This window comes from Cibotium barometz, chromosome 22, assembly GCF_041138505.1.
Source record: "Cibotium barometz isolate CiBa-2024 chromosome 22, ASM4113850v1, whole genome shotgun sequence".
NCBI classification, from domain to species: Eukaryota; Viridiplantae; Streptophyta; class Polypodiopsida; order Cyatheales; family Cibotiaceae; genus Cibotium; species Cibotium barometz.
In genome coordinates, this window is record NC_141067.1 from 37,243,474 (window position 1) to 37,259,240 (window position 15,767).

Below are 15,767 nucleotides of genomic sequence, written 5' to 3' on the forward strand. Positions count from 1 at the left end.
TCATGACCGCTGTATTGAGTGGATAGACAATCTTGCCCATCCAAGTCCTCACCACCCGTGAACATTCTATATCCAGCTCAGTGTCATCTCTTTACGATTCACATTCAACTTGTTAGATGAGTCCCCATGATAACCAAGGAAAGAATACCTTTTGGAGACTTTAATGGTGCAAACTTCAAAGAGATCACATCCACTGTCAGCCCTCTTTTTTAAATAAAACCCAGACTTACTCAGAGGCAACCAATACGCAGGACAGCTCCCCTCTTGTCAGTACAAACTTCCTAACGACTTCATGAGAGGCTGGCTGCAACTGCTCATAAGCCATTAACTAACTACAACAATTTCTCAACCAACACCAGAAACACAACTATACAGAAACACAAATAGTTATTGGAGAACGCAAAATGTTGCTGTGGGTTTTCCCCTTGTCTATCTAAACCTGCTAGCTGTTACCCAACAGGCCCAGTCGCTACCACTCAGTTTAGACCCCCCCAGTGTGAATGTGAGGCTCTAAATACACATCAGGCATATAGTTGTATTTCAATTTTCCAAACTGTCTCTGTGCATACCCCTCTTTTTCTGAAATGAACGCCTAAGAATGCATACAACAGCATGGACTAGAGCATTATATAAAAGTACAACTAACTTATATACCAATGGAGAGTTCAGGTTATCTCCCAAACTTGACAGAAGAAACCAAAGTTGGTATCCCCATTCATGTCATCAGTGCCGCAGATAGACAAATTCAAAAACAGCACATGTGTGCATGATTCACACTGCTTCTTGCATCTGAGTGGCAAAACCACTAAGTGTTTCAGCTTAAGCACAAACTGTTCTGGTATTTTCTGGAAGTTTGTGCAAAATGTGGAGAGTTTTCAGTAGGGATGCCCATGAAGGTGGATGCGAGAGGATCCCTTGTACTCAGAATGTTACCAACTCTCTGAGATCATCCGGCACTTGGCAACAGCTTCATAGGCCCATAGTATAACAGAAAAGCATTTCATTGAACTAGCATAGATTTAGGATGGTTTCTATTGTGTATTGAGCTGTTTCAAGTGCCTGCAGGCAACAGAGAAATTTCCAGCAGCTCCAGAAAAGAGGAAGCATATGAATGTTTGGTTTCCACTTCCTATACACTCACAACTTTGTAAAGTCTAGTCTCCGGGTACCTAGATCCTATATAGAAAGAATGGATTCAAAGAGAGCAAGCATTGTGCAAACAGAAATCTCATGTATCAGACATGCTCACAGCATCACATGGATGCTAGACAGAGGGTTTAAAGGGGAACAAACCAGAAAGGCATCTCAATGCCAAAATCCACTTACCACCACAAATAGTGATTACTGGCCACTAAGAATGAATGCTTGCAATAGACTCTGAGCTGCATGAGTCTGATCAGGGGTTCCAGAAATTTCCACAATCCTTTCTGAGGCTCCTAGTGGCAAACCTTGCACCTTCACTCTTGCACCTGAAATCTGAAAATACATGGAGAAAAGCCATTATTCAGAGGATTTTAAAACCAAGGTTCAGTTATGACACGTGTGACAAATGTATACCTTAAAGATTGTAGCAAATATGGAAAACTAACCTTGCAGATTTGTTTGAGGTTACTGCCACTCTCCCCAATAATGGAGCCAATTGCATGCTCGGGAACAACCACTTCAATAGTTTGGGATGCCATAAACGTTTCATTCAACCTAAAACCAGAGTAATTCCCTTAAAGTCAAAGAGTGTTTGATTGAATGCTCACTCGTATTTGCTGAGCCTTAGCTGCCTAAAGTATGCACGCCCATGCCAGATGGCTCAGCATGCGGGGACGCACACACGCACGCGTGCTCTTCGAATTAGTCTCTCATCATTTATACTGACCTGGTTGTATCTCCAGCAACCTCCCGTTGTGTATGCCCAATGCCCATGAAATCAGTAAAGACTTTCGCTCGAATATCCTGTGCATAAGTTTGAACTTGCTGTGAGATTGATTTCAGAAAACAGGAGCATCAAAAAGTCCAGTGATGCTCTTGAGGGCTGTCCATAGTTTAAGCCATGCAAGTACCAAAGCTTAAAATTCATTGGGATAGGAGCCATGCTAAAATAGGTTGTTTGACAGCCTACTCGTACCTGTGGTGGCCAAGCTCCAAGAGGTTGTTGGCCCTTAAATCCTCCCACGATATCCGAATAAGGGGACCGATACCTTTCATACTGAGAAGCTACAGGCATCATTTGTGTCCTCAAAGACAATGGGCCTTCATTCTGTGAAGCCGGTCCTGAGAATGGAAGCAGCTTGGTGTCCATATGTGCTGGACCAAACTTTCCATGAAAAAGATTGTTGCGCAGCCTTGCTGTTATTTGGATTAGAGCCTCCTGTGAGACACTAAAGGTACCTATGATCTGCAAAACAAGCTCAATTTCAGACTCCTAATGTAGAGTTGCTCTCCACACCCCTGTCAAGCAGCTCTAGAGAGACCTGACCTCCACGAGCTCATCAGTTTCTGAAGCACATGGTGGAAGGTGCTCTTTTCCATGAATATGGATCTTTGCATGGGTCAATTTTCTCATCTCTATAATTATTGATCCACCTTTACCGAGAAGACATCCAGCCTGATCAGCGGGAACCAGTAGTTTTGTGGTAACTAACTCATCTTTATCAAGACCAGAAGCTAGAATTTTGCTGTGAATGATCATTACTGCTTTTTGTGCCTTGGAGAAAGCATCCTCTGGAATCTAAAAACAGAAAACAAATAGTTAGCATTTCCAACTACTCTGCACATGTGGCACACAAAATCATGTCAAAACTCTCTATCTTACCTCTGCTGCGGATACACGGATCACCCGCTCGTCTCCTACATCTTTAGACACGTCAATACTGATCTTTGCCCCTGTCTCCTCACGGATACTCTGAACAATACTACCCCCTTTTCCAATAATACTACCAATCTTTTCCTTGGGACACAAAATGCGGAATGTCACATTTTCTTTGCCAAGAAGGGACACAGAAAGACCTGATGATTGGCCCAAGGCTAGTCTAGGTGATAAAGGCCTTCCTATACTTGCATTAGCTCCCATCATATTTTCAGCAACCAATGTAATGTCTTTGGATAAAGCTTCTGCAGAATGTAAGACTCCACCCACATTGGAGAAAGCAGAACCCAACTCTTCAATCTGCTTTTTGGGGGGGTTGTTACGCAATTGTGTAGATGCAGCTAGAAGAGCTTTTCTGACTGCAATTAGGTCACCTGTGATCTGAATCCATCCATCGAATAAAAATGCTGTTAGTGTTTTTAATGAGTTGTGGGACTTAAACAATTGCACGAGTTAGCCAAAATTGTCAATAGTCTTCATTGTAATGACAATAAACCTTCTCCTAGCAAGATCTTACTGGCCATTTTCATGGCAGCAGGAGTGAGCAATAAAAGCCTTCAACTTGTTGAGAGTTCTATTTTCTGCCTTTGCTTCACTATGTAAGAACCTCACTAAGAAGGATAGTTGCAAATATCCCTCAATTACTCCCCCGTCCTTTTTGTTTTACTGCTTGCCTCACATACATACACCTCAATACTCTGAAATGCACAGATACCCAAAGGACCTTCGACGGACTGTATAAATCTTTTACCCCACCTGTTCGGATCAACTCTTTGGCCTCACAGCTGTAACCAGCAATGGCTCTAAATTTTCTAGCCCAAGAAGCCCTACTTCTGCTGTGCAGGCCCAATAACCTTTCAAGCTTACAAATCCTAAGACAAGGTTCTGAGCCTTGATTATATTGAGGCTACGCTCCACCCTGCTGCTCAATCTAACACCCACAATCTCCCTAAGCACTGCATAGGAACTCGATGCAAGAACGACCAGCATAGACAGAGAATAGAGAGAGAGAGAGAGAGAGAGAGAGAGAGAGAGAGAGAGAGAGAGAGAGAGCAACACGAGGGCATATACGACCAACGGTGGGACTTGACCTCGGGTGGATCATGGCCTTTATAAGGGCCCTCGCACTAGCCAATCTGCCCCACTTGTGGGTGGCAGAAAGGTAGTGTGAGGGTCCGCTTTTTATTACATAGCCTGTGCCATTGCCATTAGCTTTACTAGTGAGCTTATCTGAACTTTGGACTTTCAGCTGACGAGTTAATGTTGTGGCATATTTCAGTATATTCATTTAGTACAAAAAGGGTACATCATCTGTGGCCTTTGGTCTTCCAAAAGTTCTATCTAATGAACTACTCCATAGGGGAGTGAGTTATCAAACAATGACCAAGACAGTGCCATTTATAGGCACTTGTGACTCTTGTCCAACTGGCCAACTGCTGTCGGCCGGCTTCCATGGACCCATAGATCACACACAGGCTGCCGACTGGAAGGAAACGACCTCCAATACCTGGCCGACGGGTCCTGATCAAATCTGGCTTCTACAGCAACTATCTGAGCCTGGCTTGTGCCTTAATCTACTGTTTATCTGCTGCCCTTCAGGGGCTAGCCTTGGATTAGGCATGTCCATGTGCATGCACATGACATGCACATGTTGGCAAATTCTTACAAAAGCCATCAGAGCATGTGCCCTAGACCATGCACACAGTCTGTTACATGAGGCATAGCGGAAGCACTTCATTGATGATAAAAGCTTGCCTTTAATCAATGATTTGAAGGAGGCTTAGGGAACGGAAGAGAGAAGATAGGGAGCTTTGTGTGACATGTGAGGGCTTATGACCGTCGTAAACACAACCTTAGTCTACACTTAACTGCACTTAATGATGTTTAAGAGACAGACAGATATGTGTCAATGCAATGCAGCTATATTAGATGGATGAATGATGTTACAATGAGATCCAAATGGATATGTACTGCTGAATATGCTGAATATATGCTGAAAATGCGGTATGAACTGCTGTCCACTCTTTCCCTTGTCTCCTGGAAGGAAACGCTGAAGGGAGGCTTTGGGAACAAATGCTGAATGCTGATAGGATGATGAAACGCAGACCTGATGGCTGAATGATGCTGCGTTTGCTGAAGAAGATGCTGATGGAGATGCGTTTGCTGACTACGAATGCTGAGGATGATGCGTTAGCTGAATGCTGCTGATGATGATATGCTGAATCGCAGGATGATCCAGAGGAGGCTGCGTTTGCTGATTATGGTGCTGAGGCTGATATGCTGAAACGCCAGATGCTCCAGATGAGGATGCGCTTCACTCTGATGAGCCTGGTTTAGTGAATGAAGAGGCGCCTGAATATATAGGCCAACATGTTGCTGGTCGGCCAGCACTAATGCAGCCGGCCAGATGTCATGTCCACCACTTGCTGTCGGCTGCCCCATAAATGCCTGGAAAATGTCTATTAAATTGCATAAATACCAATAAAATACTTGATAATGTCTGATGATGCTAATGATGCCATAGAATGATGCCATGTCACTGTACACCTGACTGGTGTGCACGTGACATTCCCCGCTGCTAAACTGTTGCTGGGTGATAAACTTGGCAACCTTCGACTACTCTGTGATCCTTCTCCTCCGAACCACTGCCCCCTTCTGTCTTCTGCTGGGACTGAGGCCGTCTGCAGGAGTGAAATCCTTTGAGCCAAGACTCCATGTACTGCGGGAACTGAATGGCAAATATCTGAGTCACCCCTGACCTGCCTGTGGAAACCTCTCACCTACCATCTCCGTCGTACCTGAAGCTCTGAACCTCCTGAGGCGATGTTGGAGCAAACTTCCGTCTTTTGTGGAAGAGAAACCCCCTGCTGCTGCCAGTTGAAGTCCAAAACTTATGTGCTCCTTTGATGATGGATGTCCTTCTTCCCTGAGAGTTCATGGGTAACATGTATGCAAGACTGACTGCTAGGATGACTGCTATGATGACTGCTATGCAAACCATGTGCAACCCTATATGCTGTGCAAGAATGCAGATGGATGGGTTACTGATGCAGACCTGAGGGAAAATCCCTAAGGGTGGCTTGCAAAATTTTGAGAACTGGGTTTAACTGTGCGGAAGCGATAAAAATGATGACTGACTGAATGACTGATGAACTGAACATGCTCTAAGGCTGGTTACCCTGTAACGCTCTGATACCAATGTGACATGTGAGGGCTTATGACCGTCGTAAACACAACCTTAGTCTACACTTAACTGCACTTAATGATGTTTAAGAGACAGACAGATATGTGTCAATGCAATGCAGCTATATTAGATGGATGAATGATGTTACAATGAGATCCAAATGGATATGTACTGCTGAATATGCTGAATATATGCTGAAAATGCGGTATGAACTGCTGTCCACTCTTTCCCTTGTCTCCTGGAAGGAAACGCTGAAGGGAGGCTTTGGGAACAAATGCTGAATGCTGATAGGATGATGAAACGCAGACCTGATGGCTGAATGATGCTGCGTTTGCTGAAGAAGATGCTGATGGAGATGCGTTTGCTGACTACGAATGCTGAGGATGATGCGTTAGCTGAATGCTGCTGATGATGATATGCTGAATCGCAGGATGATCCAGAGGAGGCTGCGTTTGCTGATTATGGTGCTGAGGCTGATATGCTGAAACGCCAGATGCTCCAGATGAGGATGCGCTTCACTCTGATGAGCCTGGTTTAGTGAATGAAGAGGCGCCTGAATATATAGGCCAACATGTTGCTGGTCGGCCAGCACTAATGCAGCCGGCCAGATGTCATGTCCACCACTTGCTGTCGGCTGCCCCATAAATGCCTGGAAAATGTCTATTAAATTGCATAAATGCCAATAAAATACCTGATAATGTCTGATGATGCTAATGATGCCATAGAATGATGCCATGTCACTGTACACCTGACTGGTGTGCACGTGACACTTTGCACAAAACACAGTACTGGGTCCCAATTACCCACTTAAGGGCCCCCACCTTTGCAGGTGTATCTTGATTATATTGCTCCTAACAATGACTGCCCTGAATTAGGATTGTTCCCACACAGCCTTCCTTGACTTGTTGGCCACCTGGAGCTGTAACAAACAGTTCCTGTCATGTGCATCCCGCACTTGGATGCCACGTAGACATTTCTGTACAGAAGGTGCAGGACCTGGGATGGTGAACTGGTCCCATGTGAGCCCAATCCGGGACGAGTCAGCCAGGGATCCATCTCAGTCGTCCGAGGTCAGGTGTGCATTGTCCTACATAGGAGTCTAGGTCAGGTGTGCACTGTCCTGCACATGAAACAGTGCCAGTCCGTGCTGTGAGTCTCCCTCTAGAATGATGTCAGTGGTTCTGTGTATCTGGTATGGTACCGGATGCCAGATCACTGAGTAGATTATGTTTAGGACAAGGGGCCAGCCCATAGGGCTACCCCGGAGCTTAGTATGGGCATGGGAATGGTGTGAAACCATCCCCATGAGGGCCAGGAAGGCCCAGGCTGGACCCACCAGCCATGGAAGGGCTGTGGGACAGCCCTAGGGCAAAGATAAGGCTATTTTTAGGAGCATACAGCCTTTAAATGGCTGTAGGGCATGGCCCATACAGGCTGCCCAGCCTTGGGATTGTGGACAAAAGTTGTGTCCAACCAATCAGAAGCAGGCGCATCACTTTCAGCCTGTTAGGAAAAAAGGCAGTATTTCTGGGATTTAATTCAGCATTTATTGCTGAATTTCACCAGTCGTGGGACATAGCCTGTTTTTCAGCTGGCCGACTGCTCCTGAGGAGGAGTATAAATAGTGGAGGCCATAATCCCATCATTCATCTCAGTTTTCACCAAGTGCTCAAGCCAATCAAGGGCCAATCAAGCCAAGGAGATTGCCAAGCAAAGGGGTGGACTTCTGAAGGTCAAAGGCAGGATTTTCCAGCCAAGAAAAGGTCAAGTTTTCTGTATTTGTTTTCAGATTTACATCATTCTAATAAAGCAAATACACCATCCGTGGTGGGGGCCCTACAGAGGGTAATTGGGACCCAATACTATGTCCTCTCCATCTCCCCCTTCTCTCTCTATTTTCTGCACATCTCCTTTCACTTTGTGCGTTAATTTCCGTCGCGAAAAGAGTGCTGATTTTTGAGTTTTGAAGTACCGATCCTTCTCCGAAGCTTCCGCATATTACAGTGGTATCAGAGCCTACTTCAAGGACAAAGATTCAGCAAAGAAAACCAGAAAATTTTTTCGCTCGTGTGGTTGGTTTTTAGACGCCGGTGGACTACCCCTTTCGGAGTGACTCCTATCCCTTGAAGGACGGTTGGTTTTTAGCCTCCGGAAGTCTCCCACACAGATAGTGGATGGTCAGATTGCGTTCCAGAAAGGAATTGCATTTTCCCGCTTTGGCGAGCTTCTGCGACGAGAGAGAACCAGAACCATGGGACCAGAGTGCACCCAACTAGGGCACCAGGCTTGAGTGTCACAGACATGTTCCAGCAGATGATGCGAGCAATCGCAGACCAGACAGCCAAGTTGGATGAGCAGAAGGCGCGGATCTTGGCTCTGGAGGAGCATTCTCACTCTCCAGTGTCGCGTTTTCCATCTCCTCCTCCCTTTCCTTCCGTATCCCAGATACCAAATCCTCGTCACAGGGACCCTCTCGTGGGGTCACAGCCGCAGCCAAGCTCCTTGCTTGAGTTGCAGATGCGTGCATTGGAGATTCGACAACGAGAAGACGACGCCATGCGATGCGTGGAACACGAGCGTTACCTCAGAGCTTTGGACGCCAGATTGACACCGGCGGCGCCCTCGAATCATTTTCCCGAGAAAATAAATTTCTCTGGAAAATGAATTTCAGTAAGTAGAATGGTAAACTCGATCCCACAACTCTTTATTCATGGTTACATCAATTTGAAGCTTACTTTGCCGCAGTTAGGAAAACAGATACTGACAACGTGATCTTAGCTAGTTGGTACTTGGAAGGTGAGGCCATTCCTTGGTGGACTCAGTGGGCTCATGCCCACACCAGAGCAGGTATGGCAGCTTATGGGTGGGACGAATTCGTTTGCGACCTTAAGCAGCGGTTTCTACCGCCCCACTACCTTGAGCGACTCGAAGACGAGTTCAGGGGAGCGCGTCAGAACGCGCAACCAGTTCTTCAGTTTGCCAATAAAATTTCGACCTTGTGTCTGCAATTAGGCTTATCTGATTCGGACAAGAAAGGGCAGTTTTTGTATGGCCTGGACACGCAAATCCAATGGGAGGTGCGTATGTTTAGGCCAGCCACCTTTGAGGACGCACTCTCGCTTGCACAGAGTGCAGAAATGAAACACAATGGTGGCAAGCCCAAGACTTCCCAGCCGGCTTCTCCCAAGGCTAACACCTCGGGGAGCAAAAGCCAAAACCAGACAAGATCTTCCCCAGGACAGAGCCCGGGAGCCTCTAGCTCCAAGAACTCGAACAATGCGTCTAAGCTTACTCCAGACCAGAAAGCGGAGGCAAGCAAGACAGGTGGCAAGTTGAGTGCTGAGGAGCTTTCTCAGTACAAGAAGGAGGGTAGATGTTTCTTTTGTCACACAAAAGGACATACTTCTCGGGATTGTCCGAAGAAGCCTCCAAAGGCTGCCGCCACCTCCACAGCTTCCGTGGTGAGCACAGCTCCCACACAGACCCCAGCGGCTACCCCTAGTTCTTCAACCCCTGATGCTTCAGTTGGAGCAATTATTAGCCGGGAGCTCGAAGATAAGCAGAAGGGCACCCATGACCAAGAGTATGAGCGCAACGAATTGCTCAAGTCCTTTGGCTACATAGGTGGCCAGAGAGTCGTCGTCTTGTTTGACAGCGGTAGCACGGATGGTGTGGTCACGGAACAGACCGCTAGGCGTGCCCGTTTCGAGCTAACTCCGATGGACAAACAGGTTGAGGGTTTTAGCACAGGTATGACAACGAGCGTCAAGTATGAAGCTCTAGGTGCTACGTTAGTGATTCAGGGCATAGAGTTTGTGCGTGACTTTATGGTTGCCCCTCTTGTAGGAGCAGACATAATTTTGGGTATCCAGTGGTTTCACAAGTTTCTTCCTGATGTCAAGTGGGACAAGCACACGTTCCAGATCGATTGGAATGTGTCAAACACCCCGGTGACCATTAAGTGTGAACCAGGTATTCCAAACTTTCCGCTCATAAGCCACTTGCAGGCTGAGCGAGCATGCAGGAAAGGCGCACAGTGTGCGATGATTTACATCTAGACAGCCCCAGACGGTGACCAGTGCTTCCGAGAAGTACTCAGTTCTCCATGAAAAGTTCCAGAAGATTTTTCTTTGGGACAGTCTCCCTCCCCAGCTCCCCCCCGTCCAGACCGGAGGATCACAGAATTGACCTCCTCCCAAGCTCGGAACCCCCGAGCAAGTTTCCGTATCGCCTTTCTAAGGCAATGGAATCGGAGTTGGATCGCCAACTCCAAGAATTGTTGCAAGCTGGCTTCATCCACCCCAGCGTGTCGCCATTTGCAGCACCGATCTTGTTTGTCAAGAAAAAAGATGGGTCTTCTCGGTTGTATGTCGATTATCGTGCACTCAACAAGCTGACTATCAAGAGCAGATTCCTGATGCCTCGGATTGACTATATTCTCGAGAGGCTGAATGGAGCTAAGGTGTTCTCCAAACTGGATTTAAAGAGTGGGTACCACCAGGTACGGATTGTAGAGGGGGACATCCCCAAAACAGCCTTCCGTACAGAACGGGCCCACTATGAATTTGTGGTCATGCCATTTGGTTTGACGAACGCCCCAGCTACATTTAACCGCATGATGATGCGTGTTTTCCGGGAGTTGATTGGAGAGTGTGTGTTCATATTTTTGGACGACATACTCATATTTTCAGCTACAGTTGAGCAGCATGACATTGATGTGGAGAAAGTCCTTAAGTTGCTGGAAATCAACGAGCTCTACGTCAATGAAAAGAAGTCAGAATTTTATCTGTTCCAGGTACATTACTTGGGATATATAATTAGTGCTGAAGGCATTCGACTGGATCCGGCTAAAGTGGCCGAGATTGTTAACTGGGAAGTACCACAGACAGCTTATGACATTAGATCATTTGTGGGTATATGCCAAACATATTCCACCCACATTGACAAGTTTTCCGACCTCTCGGCAGACCTCACCGATCTACTAAAGGGAGTGAAAATAAGAAGGCAAAAGATTCGAATGACTCCACGAGCGTTGGAGGCATTCCAGAACCTCAAGGTGGCTTTGTCAGAAGCGCCTTGTTTAGCCCTTGCCTCGTCATTTCAAGTGATCACCGATGCGAGTAACATCGCAATTGGAGGTGTACTGCAACAGAATGGTCATCCAGTAGCTTACATTTCTCGTAAGTTACTGCCCGCCGAAAAGAATTACTCAGTCTATGATCGTGAACTCCTAGCAGTTATACAGGCCTTGAAACATTGGAAACATTTCCTGTATGGCCGTGACTTCGAGGTTCGCACGGACCATCAGGCATTGCGCTGGATGCAGACGATGCCAAGTGCACAGTGGAGTGATCGACAACACCGCTGGAGTCGGATATTCCAGCAGTTAGGTGGTATGATTGAGTACCTTCAAGGAAAGGCCAATCCAGTGGCCGATGCTTTGAGCAAGAAGGGACAAGTATCTGCGATTCAGACCACTAGACTTGACCTTGTTGGTACAGGACTTGAGGACATGAAGCACACGTACGCGGATTCCGAGGAATTGGGTACTCAGTGGGAACACGCATTGGATGCCACAGGACCATGCCATTTTTTGATACGCGATAGTTGGCTTTTCTACAAAGGCCGACTGTGTGTCATGAAGTCATTCAGGGCAGCTCTTCTCCATGATGCCCATGACGCCATTACAGGTGGTCATAGGGACATGAATTCGACTCTGGAGAAATTAGAACGGCAATACTATTGGCCAAAGATGAGGCGTGATGTATTTACATATGTACAACGCTGTGACAATTTACATATGTACAACGCTGTGACATTTGTCAAAAGGTGAAAGCTCCTCGTGGAAAGAAGATAGGGTTGTTACAGCCCTTGCCAATTCCTGAGGGTCCTTTCCAGGACATTTCGATGAACTTTGTCACAAATCTACCTCCCAGTCTGAGTAAGCGTAATACGCAGTGCTTAACTATTGTTGATAGGTTTAGCAAATTTGTTATGCTTATTCCTTGCAGGGCCAATGTGACCGCCGAGGATGTTGCCCAGCTGTTCATTCAGCATTGGTACCCGATTGGCGGGATTCCTAGAACCATAGTGTCAGACCGACATGCCAAGTTTACCAGTCATTTTTGGAGGGCATTGTTTGATAATTTTGGTACTAAGTTGAATTTTTCCAGTGCATTCCACCCACAACAAATGGCCAGACAGAGATATACAACCAATTGGCCTTTGATGTGCTGAAGTGTTATGTCCACGATCAGCAAGGTAAGTGGGAATCGTTTTTGCCTTTAGTTCAAGCTGTTTTGAATGACTCTTTTTCTTCAGCTATTGGCAGGACTCCATATGAGGCAGCGTTCGGAAGACCTTTCCAGTCGTCGTTAACCAGGACTTCGTCTTCAGTACCGGAGGCGAATAGAGTGACGGAGTCTTACCAGGAGATCCTAGAGTCAGTTCAAGACAGATTGGCTAAAGCGCAAGAGGCCTACACTTGACAGGCCAATAAAGATCGAAGGGATATGAAGTTTTCGGAAGGGGATTGGGTGTATCTTCGGATTATGAAGCAAAGATTGCAGCAGGTGGGCAAGCGATGCCCAAAGTTGTCTTTCAGGAGCTTCGGACCATTTCCCATCCGGAAAAAGATTAATGAGGTGTCTATGCAGTTAAAGCTACCTCCGAGTTGGAAGGGCTGTGGGACAACCCTAGGGCAAAGATAAGGCTATTTTTAGGAGCATACAGCCTTTAAATGGCTGTAGGGCATGTATGGGGCAGCCCATACAGGCTGCCCAGCCTTGGGATTGTGGACAAAAGTTGTGTCCAACCAATCAGAAGCAGGCGCATCACTTTCAGCCTGTTAGGAAAAAAGGCAGTATTTTTGGGATTTAATTCAGCATTTATTGCTGAATTTCACCAGTCGTGGGACATAGCCTGTTTTTCAGCTGGCCGACTGCTCCTGAGGAGGAGTATAAATAGTGGAGGCCATAATCCCATCATTCATCTTAGTTTTCACCAAGTGCTCAAGCCAATCAAGGGCCAATCAAGCCAAGGAGATTGCCAAGCAAAGGGGTAAACTTCTGAAGGTCAAGGGCAGGATTTTCCAGCCAAGAAAAGGTCAAGTTTTCTGTATTTGTTTTCAGATTTACATCATTCTAATAAAGCAAATACACCATCCGTGGTGGGGGCCCTATAGAGGGTAATTGGGACCCAATACTGAGTCCTCTCCATCTCCCCCTTCTCTCTCTATTTTTTGCACATCTCCTTTCAGTTTGTGCGTTAATTTCCGTCACGAAAAGAGTGCTGATTTCTGAGTTTTGAAGTACCGATCCTGCTCCGAAGCTTCCGCATATTACAGTTCCCTTGCTAGTTCCCTTGCTGTAGGTGACAAAGTACATAAGCAGTGTTTTTTCTCCACCATCAAAGCTGAAGTTCCCTGAATTCAGCTTCTTGCATTCTCCTGGACTGGCTGCATTTAGGCCTCTTTGTGTGCACTTTGGCTGAAGACTTTCAATGCAAGAGAGAGGGAATGACTGAATGACCAGATGACATGGTCTGAGACCTTTACATAGCCACAAATGGGGCTGGTCAGCAGTTCTCTACTGGCCGACTCGCATAAATAGGGGCTTTAGGCTTTCTTGCCATGTGTGGAGAGCTTCTAGCCGGCAAGCCCATAGCTTCATATGCCTAAAGCCTATTAGCGGTAGGGTTTTTAAGGGTATAAAAGGGCCTTAAATCTATAAGAATTTCGCGACAAGTATAAGTTTCTTGAATGTAAGCTCACAACCCAAAAATCTTGCAGAGAACTTCACAAGCCATGTGTAGGTGCCCCCACAGCATCTTGAGCTGCTGTGAGTGAGACTCACTTGCATAGGTCAAACATGCCGAAGCCTCAACCTCATGTTCATTGCAATGATGCCAGTCAAAGAACCTTTCGTAAAGTTCATTTCCAAACCCAAAACACAAGCACCCAAATTACCATGTCCATCTGGTTGTTGATGTGGATGTGGTGTGTGCATGTGAATGAAACCACATTCATTACACCTAATCAGGAAACAAATGCACCGAAAGGATGTAGAATAATCCATTTGTAAATTTATACTTAGACTACACCTTCTGAGTGTCTAGAAAGGACTCCTAAGAATTGATTCTTACCTGTACAACCTCATCTGCTGGCGACGCACATGCGGGAAGCTGATCCTTGGAGAGAATCCTAATTTGAGCCCCTGAATGTTGTCGAATTTGCGTGATGATCTTGCCTTTCTTTCCAAGCAAGCACCCTACCTGGCCAGTAGGTACAAGAAGCCGGGTGGAAATCTGCGGCTCACCCTCCTGTCCATTATCATCCTCTGCAGACTCTACTATTCTAATGTGAACTCTTAACAGAGCTTCCTGCACGGGAGCAAGGCCTCTTTGTTTGGGTGCTTTGGGGGCCTCTTCAAGAGCCTCTCCCTTGCCATCTTTTTCCCCTTCTGCCATGCCTTGTGCCTGCTCTTGAACTTCAACTGGTTCTTCTTTATCTTCATCTGTATCAGACAAATAGTCCACCTTCTCTTCCTCTTCTATTTTGACATGAACAGCAGGAGGTTGGAATTTAGCTGGCCTAAAACCCTCCTCCCTTGCAGATATGGTCACCACTCTCTCTTCACATCCTAACACTGCATCTTCAATCCTTATCATGGCTCCTGTGTCCCGCCGGATGGACTTGATGATGCTTCCTGCCTTGCCGATAATGCTACCCGTTTTAGAAGCAGGGCAGAGGATTCTGAACACAGTTTCAACTCGCCTGAACGAGGACACTGAAGAAGAAGAAGCTCGTTTAGAGCCTTTTCTCTTGCTGGCTCTGCCATTGGCCTCTGCCTCCTGGGCGATGTGCGACAGGGGGCGCTTGCCCGCAGCGGGGGCACTCATGCTGGGACGCGGCAAAACCCTGTGAAAAACAGAACGGCAAAACACAAGAGGCAAACCTGCAGCTTCGAGCTCTGATGAAGGGGCCCCCTTTCTACTGTCTTCTCTCTCAGTGCTAAGGCAAGATTCTTCTGTCTCTGATATATGGCGAGCTTCCTCTCCTTCAGGTACAGCTTCCGCACTAATATGCAGTGCACCCTCGGACGATTCCCCGCCGTTCGATCCTCCATCCTCCTATTAAACCGGCATATATTAGGATTAGCATTAATACGTATATACGCGTATGCATACATATACATATAATGCTCCTAATGTCTTCCCTGAATTCAGATCCAAGAGGAAAAGAAAGATCCAAGGAAAATTCTTATGATGAGAATTTGTTCAAAGTTGACTGTAAGCAGAGTTCGGTTTTAGGCTTGGCTACGATGAGAGATAGATGGCTAAGAGAGGGCTACAAGAAAAAGAACGAGAGGGTAGAGAGGGCTTCCATATGAAAGGTTTGCAAGAAGGAAAGAGGGAGAAGGCTAAGAGCAAGATGTTGTGAGAGAGGGAGAGCGAGTCATGGTTGAGATAGAGAGAGAGATCTTGTGAGAGACGGAGACTCGTGGGGCTAAGACACACACACACACACACAGGGAGAGGGAGAGGGTTAGCGGCTCCAACTTTAAGGGCTTTTAAAAAAAAGTTAATTTTAGAGCTTGTGGCGCATATACCACAGGCTTCACATGCATTTGATTGCGGGTTTCTTTCTTTTTGGCATTGAGGGTATATTCCTTGGTTGTAGTATACCACAGGCTTCACATGCATTTGATTGCGGGTTTCTTTCTT

The 15,767-nt window shown here is 46.4% G+C and overlaps 1 protein-coding gene across 6 annotated transcripts; it reads right to left on the reverse strand.

The window, feature by feature from the left end:
- Positions 1-625: 625 nt before the first annotated feature.
- LOC147626576 (RNA-binding KH domain-containing protein RCF3-like) lies at positions 626-15,176 on the reverse strand. 6 transcript variants are annotated; one of them, XM_086816630.1, is made up of 9 exons: positions 15,006-15,176; positions 14,187-14,943; positions 2,807-3,241; positions 2,471-2,722; positions 2,120-2,389; positions 1,871-1,947; positions 1,590-1,698; positions 1,327-1,476; positions 626-1,059 (listed from the first exon to the last, which is right to left on the reverse strand). In XM_086816630.1, the coding sequence occupies exons 1-8, from the start codon at positions 15,167-15,169 to the stop codon at positions 1,342-1,344; spliced, it is 2,199 nt and encodes a 732-aa protein (XP_086672756.1). In that variant the 5' UTR covers positions 15,170-15,176; the 3' UTR covers positions 626-1,059; positions 1,327-1,341. The 6 variants fall into 6 exon arrangements, with proteins under 6 accessions (XP_086672756.1, XP_086672755.1, XP_086672754.1 ...); XM_086816629.1 differs by having other exon boundaries at positions 626-1,176; positions 15,006-15,175; XM_086816628.1 differs by having other exon boundaries at positions 626-1,476; positions 15,006-15,175.
- Between the last annotated feature and the right edge of the window lie 591 nt (positions 15,177-15,767).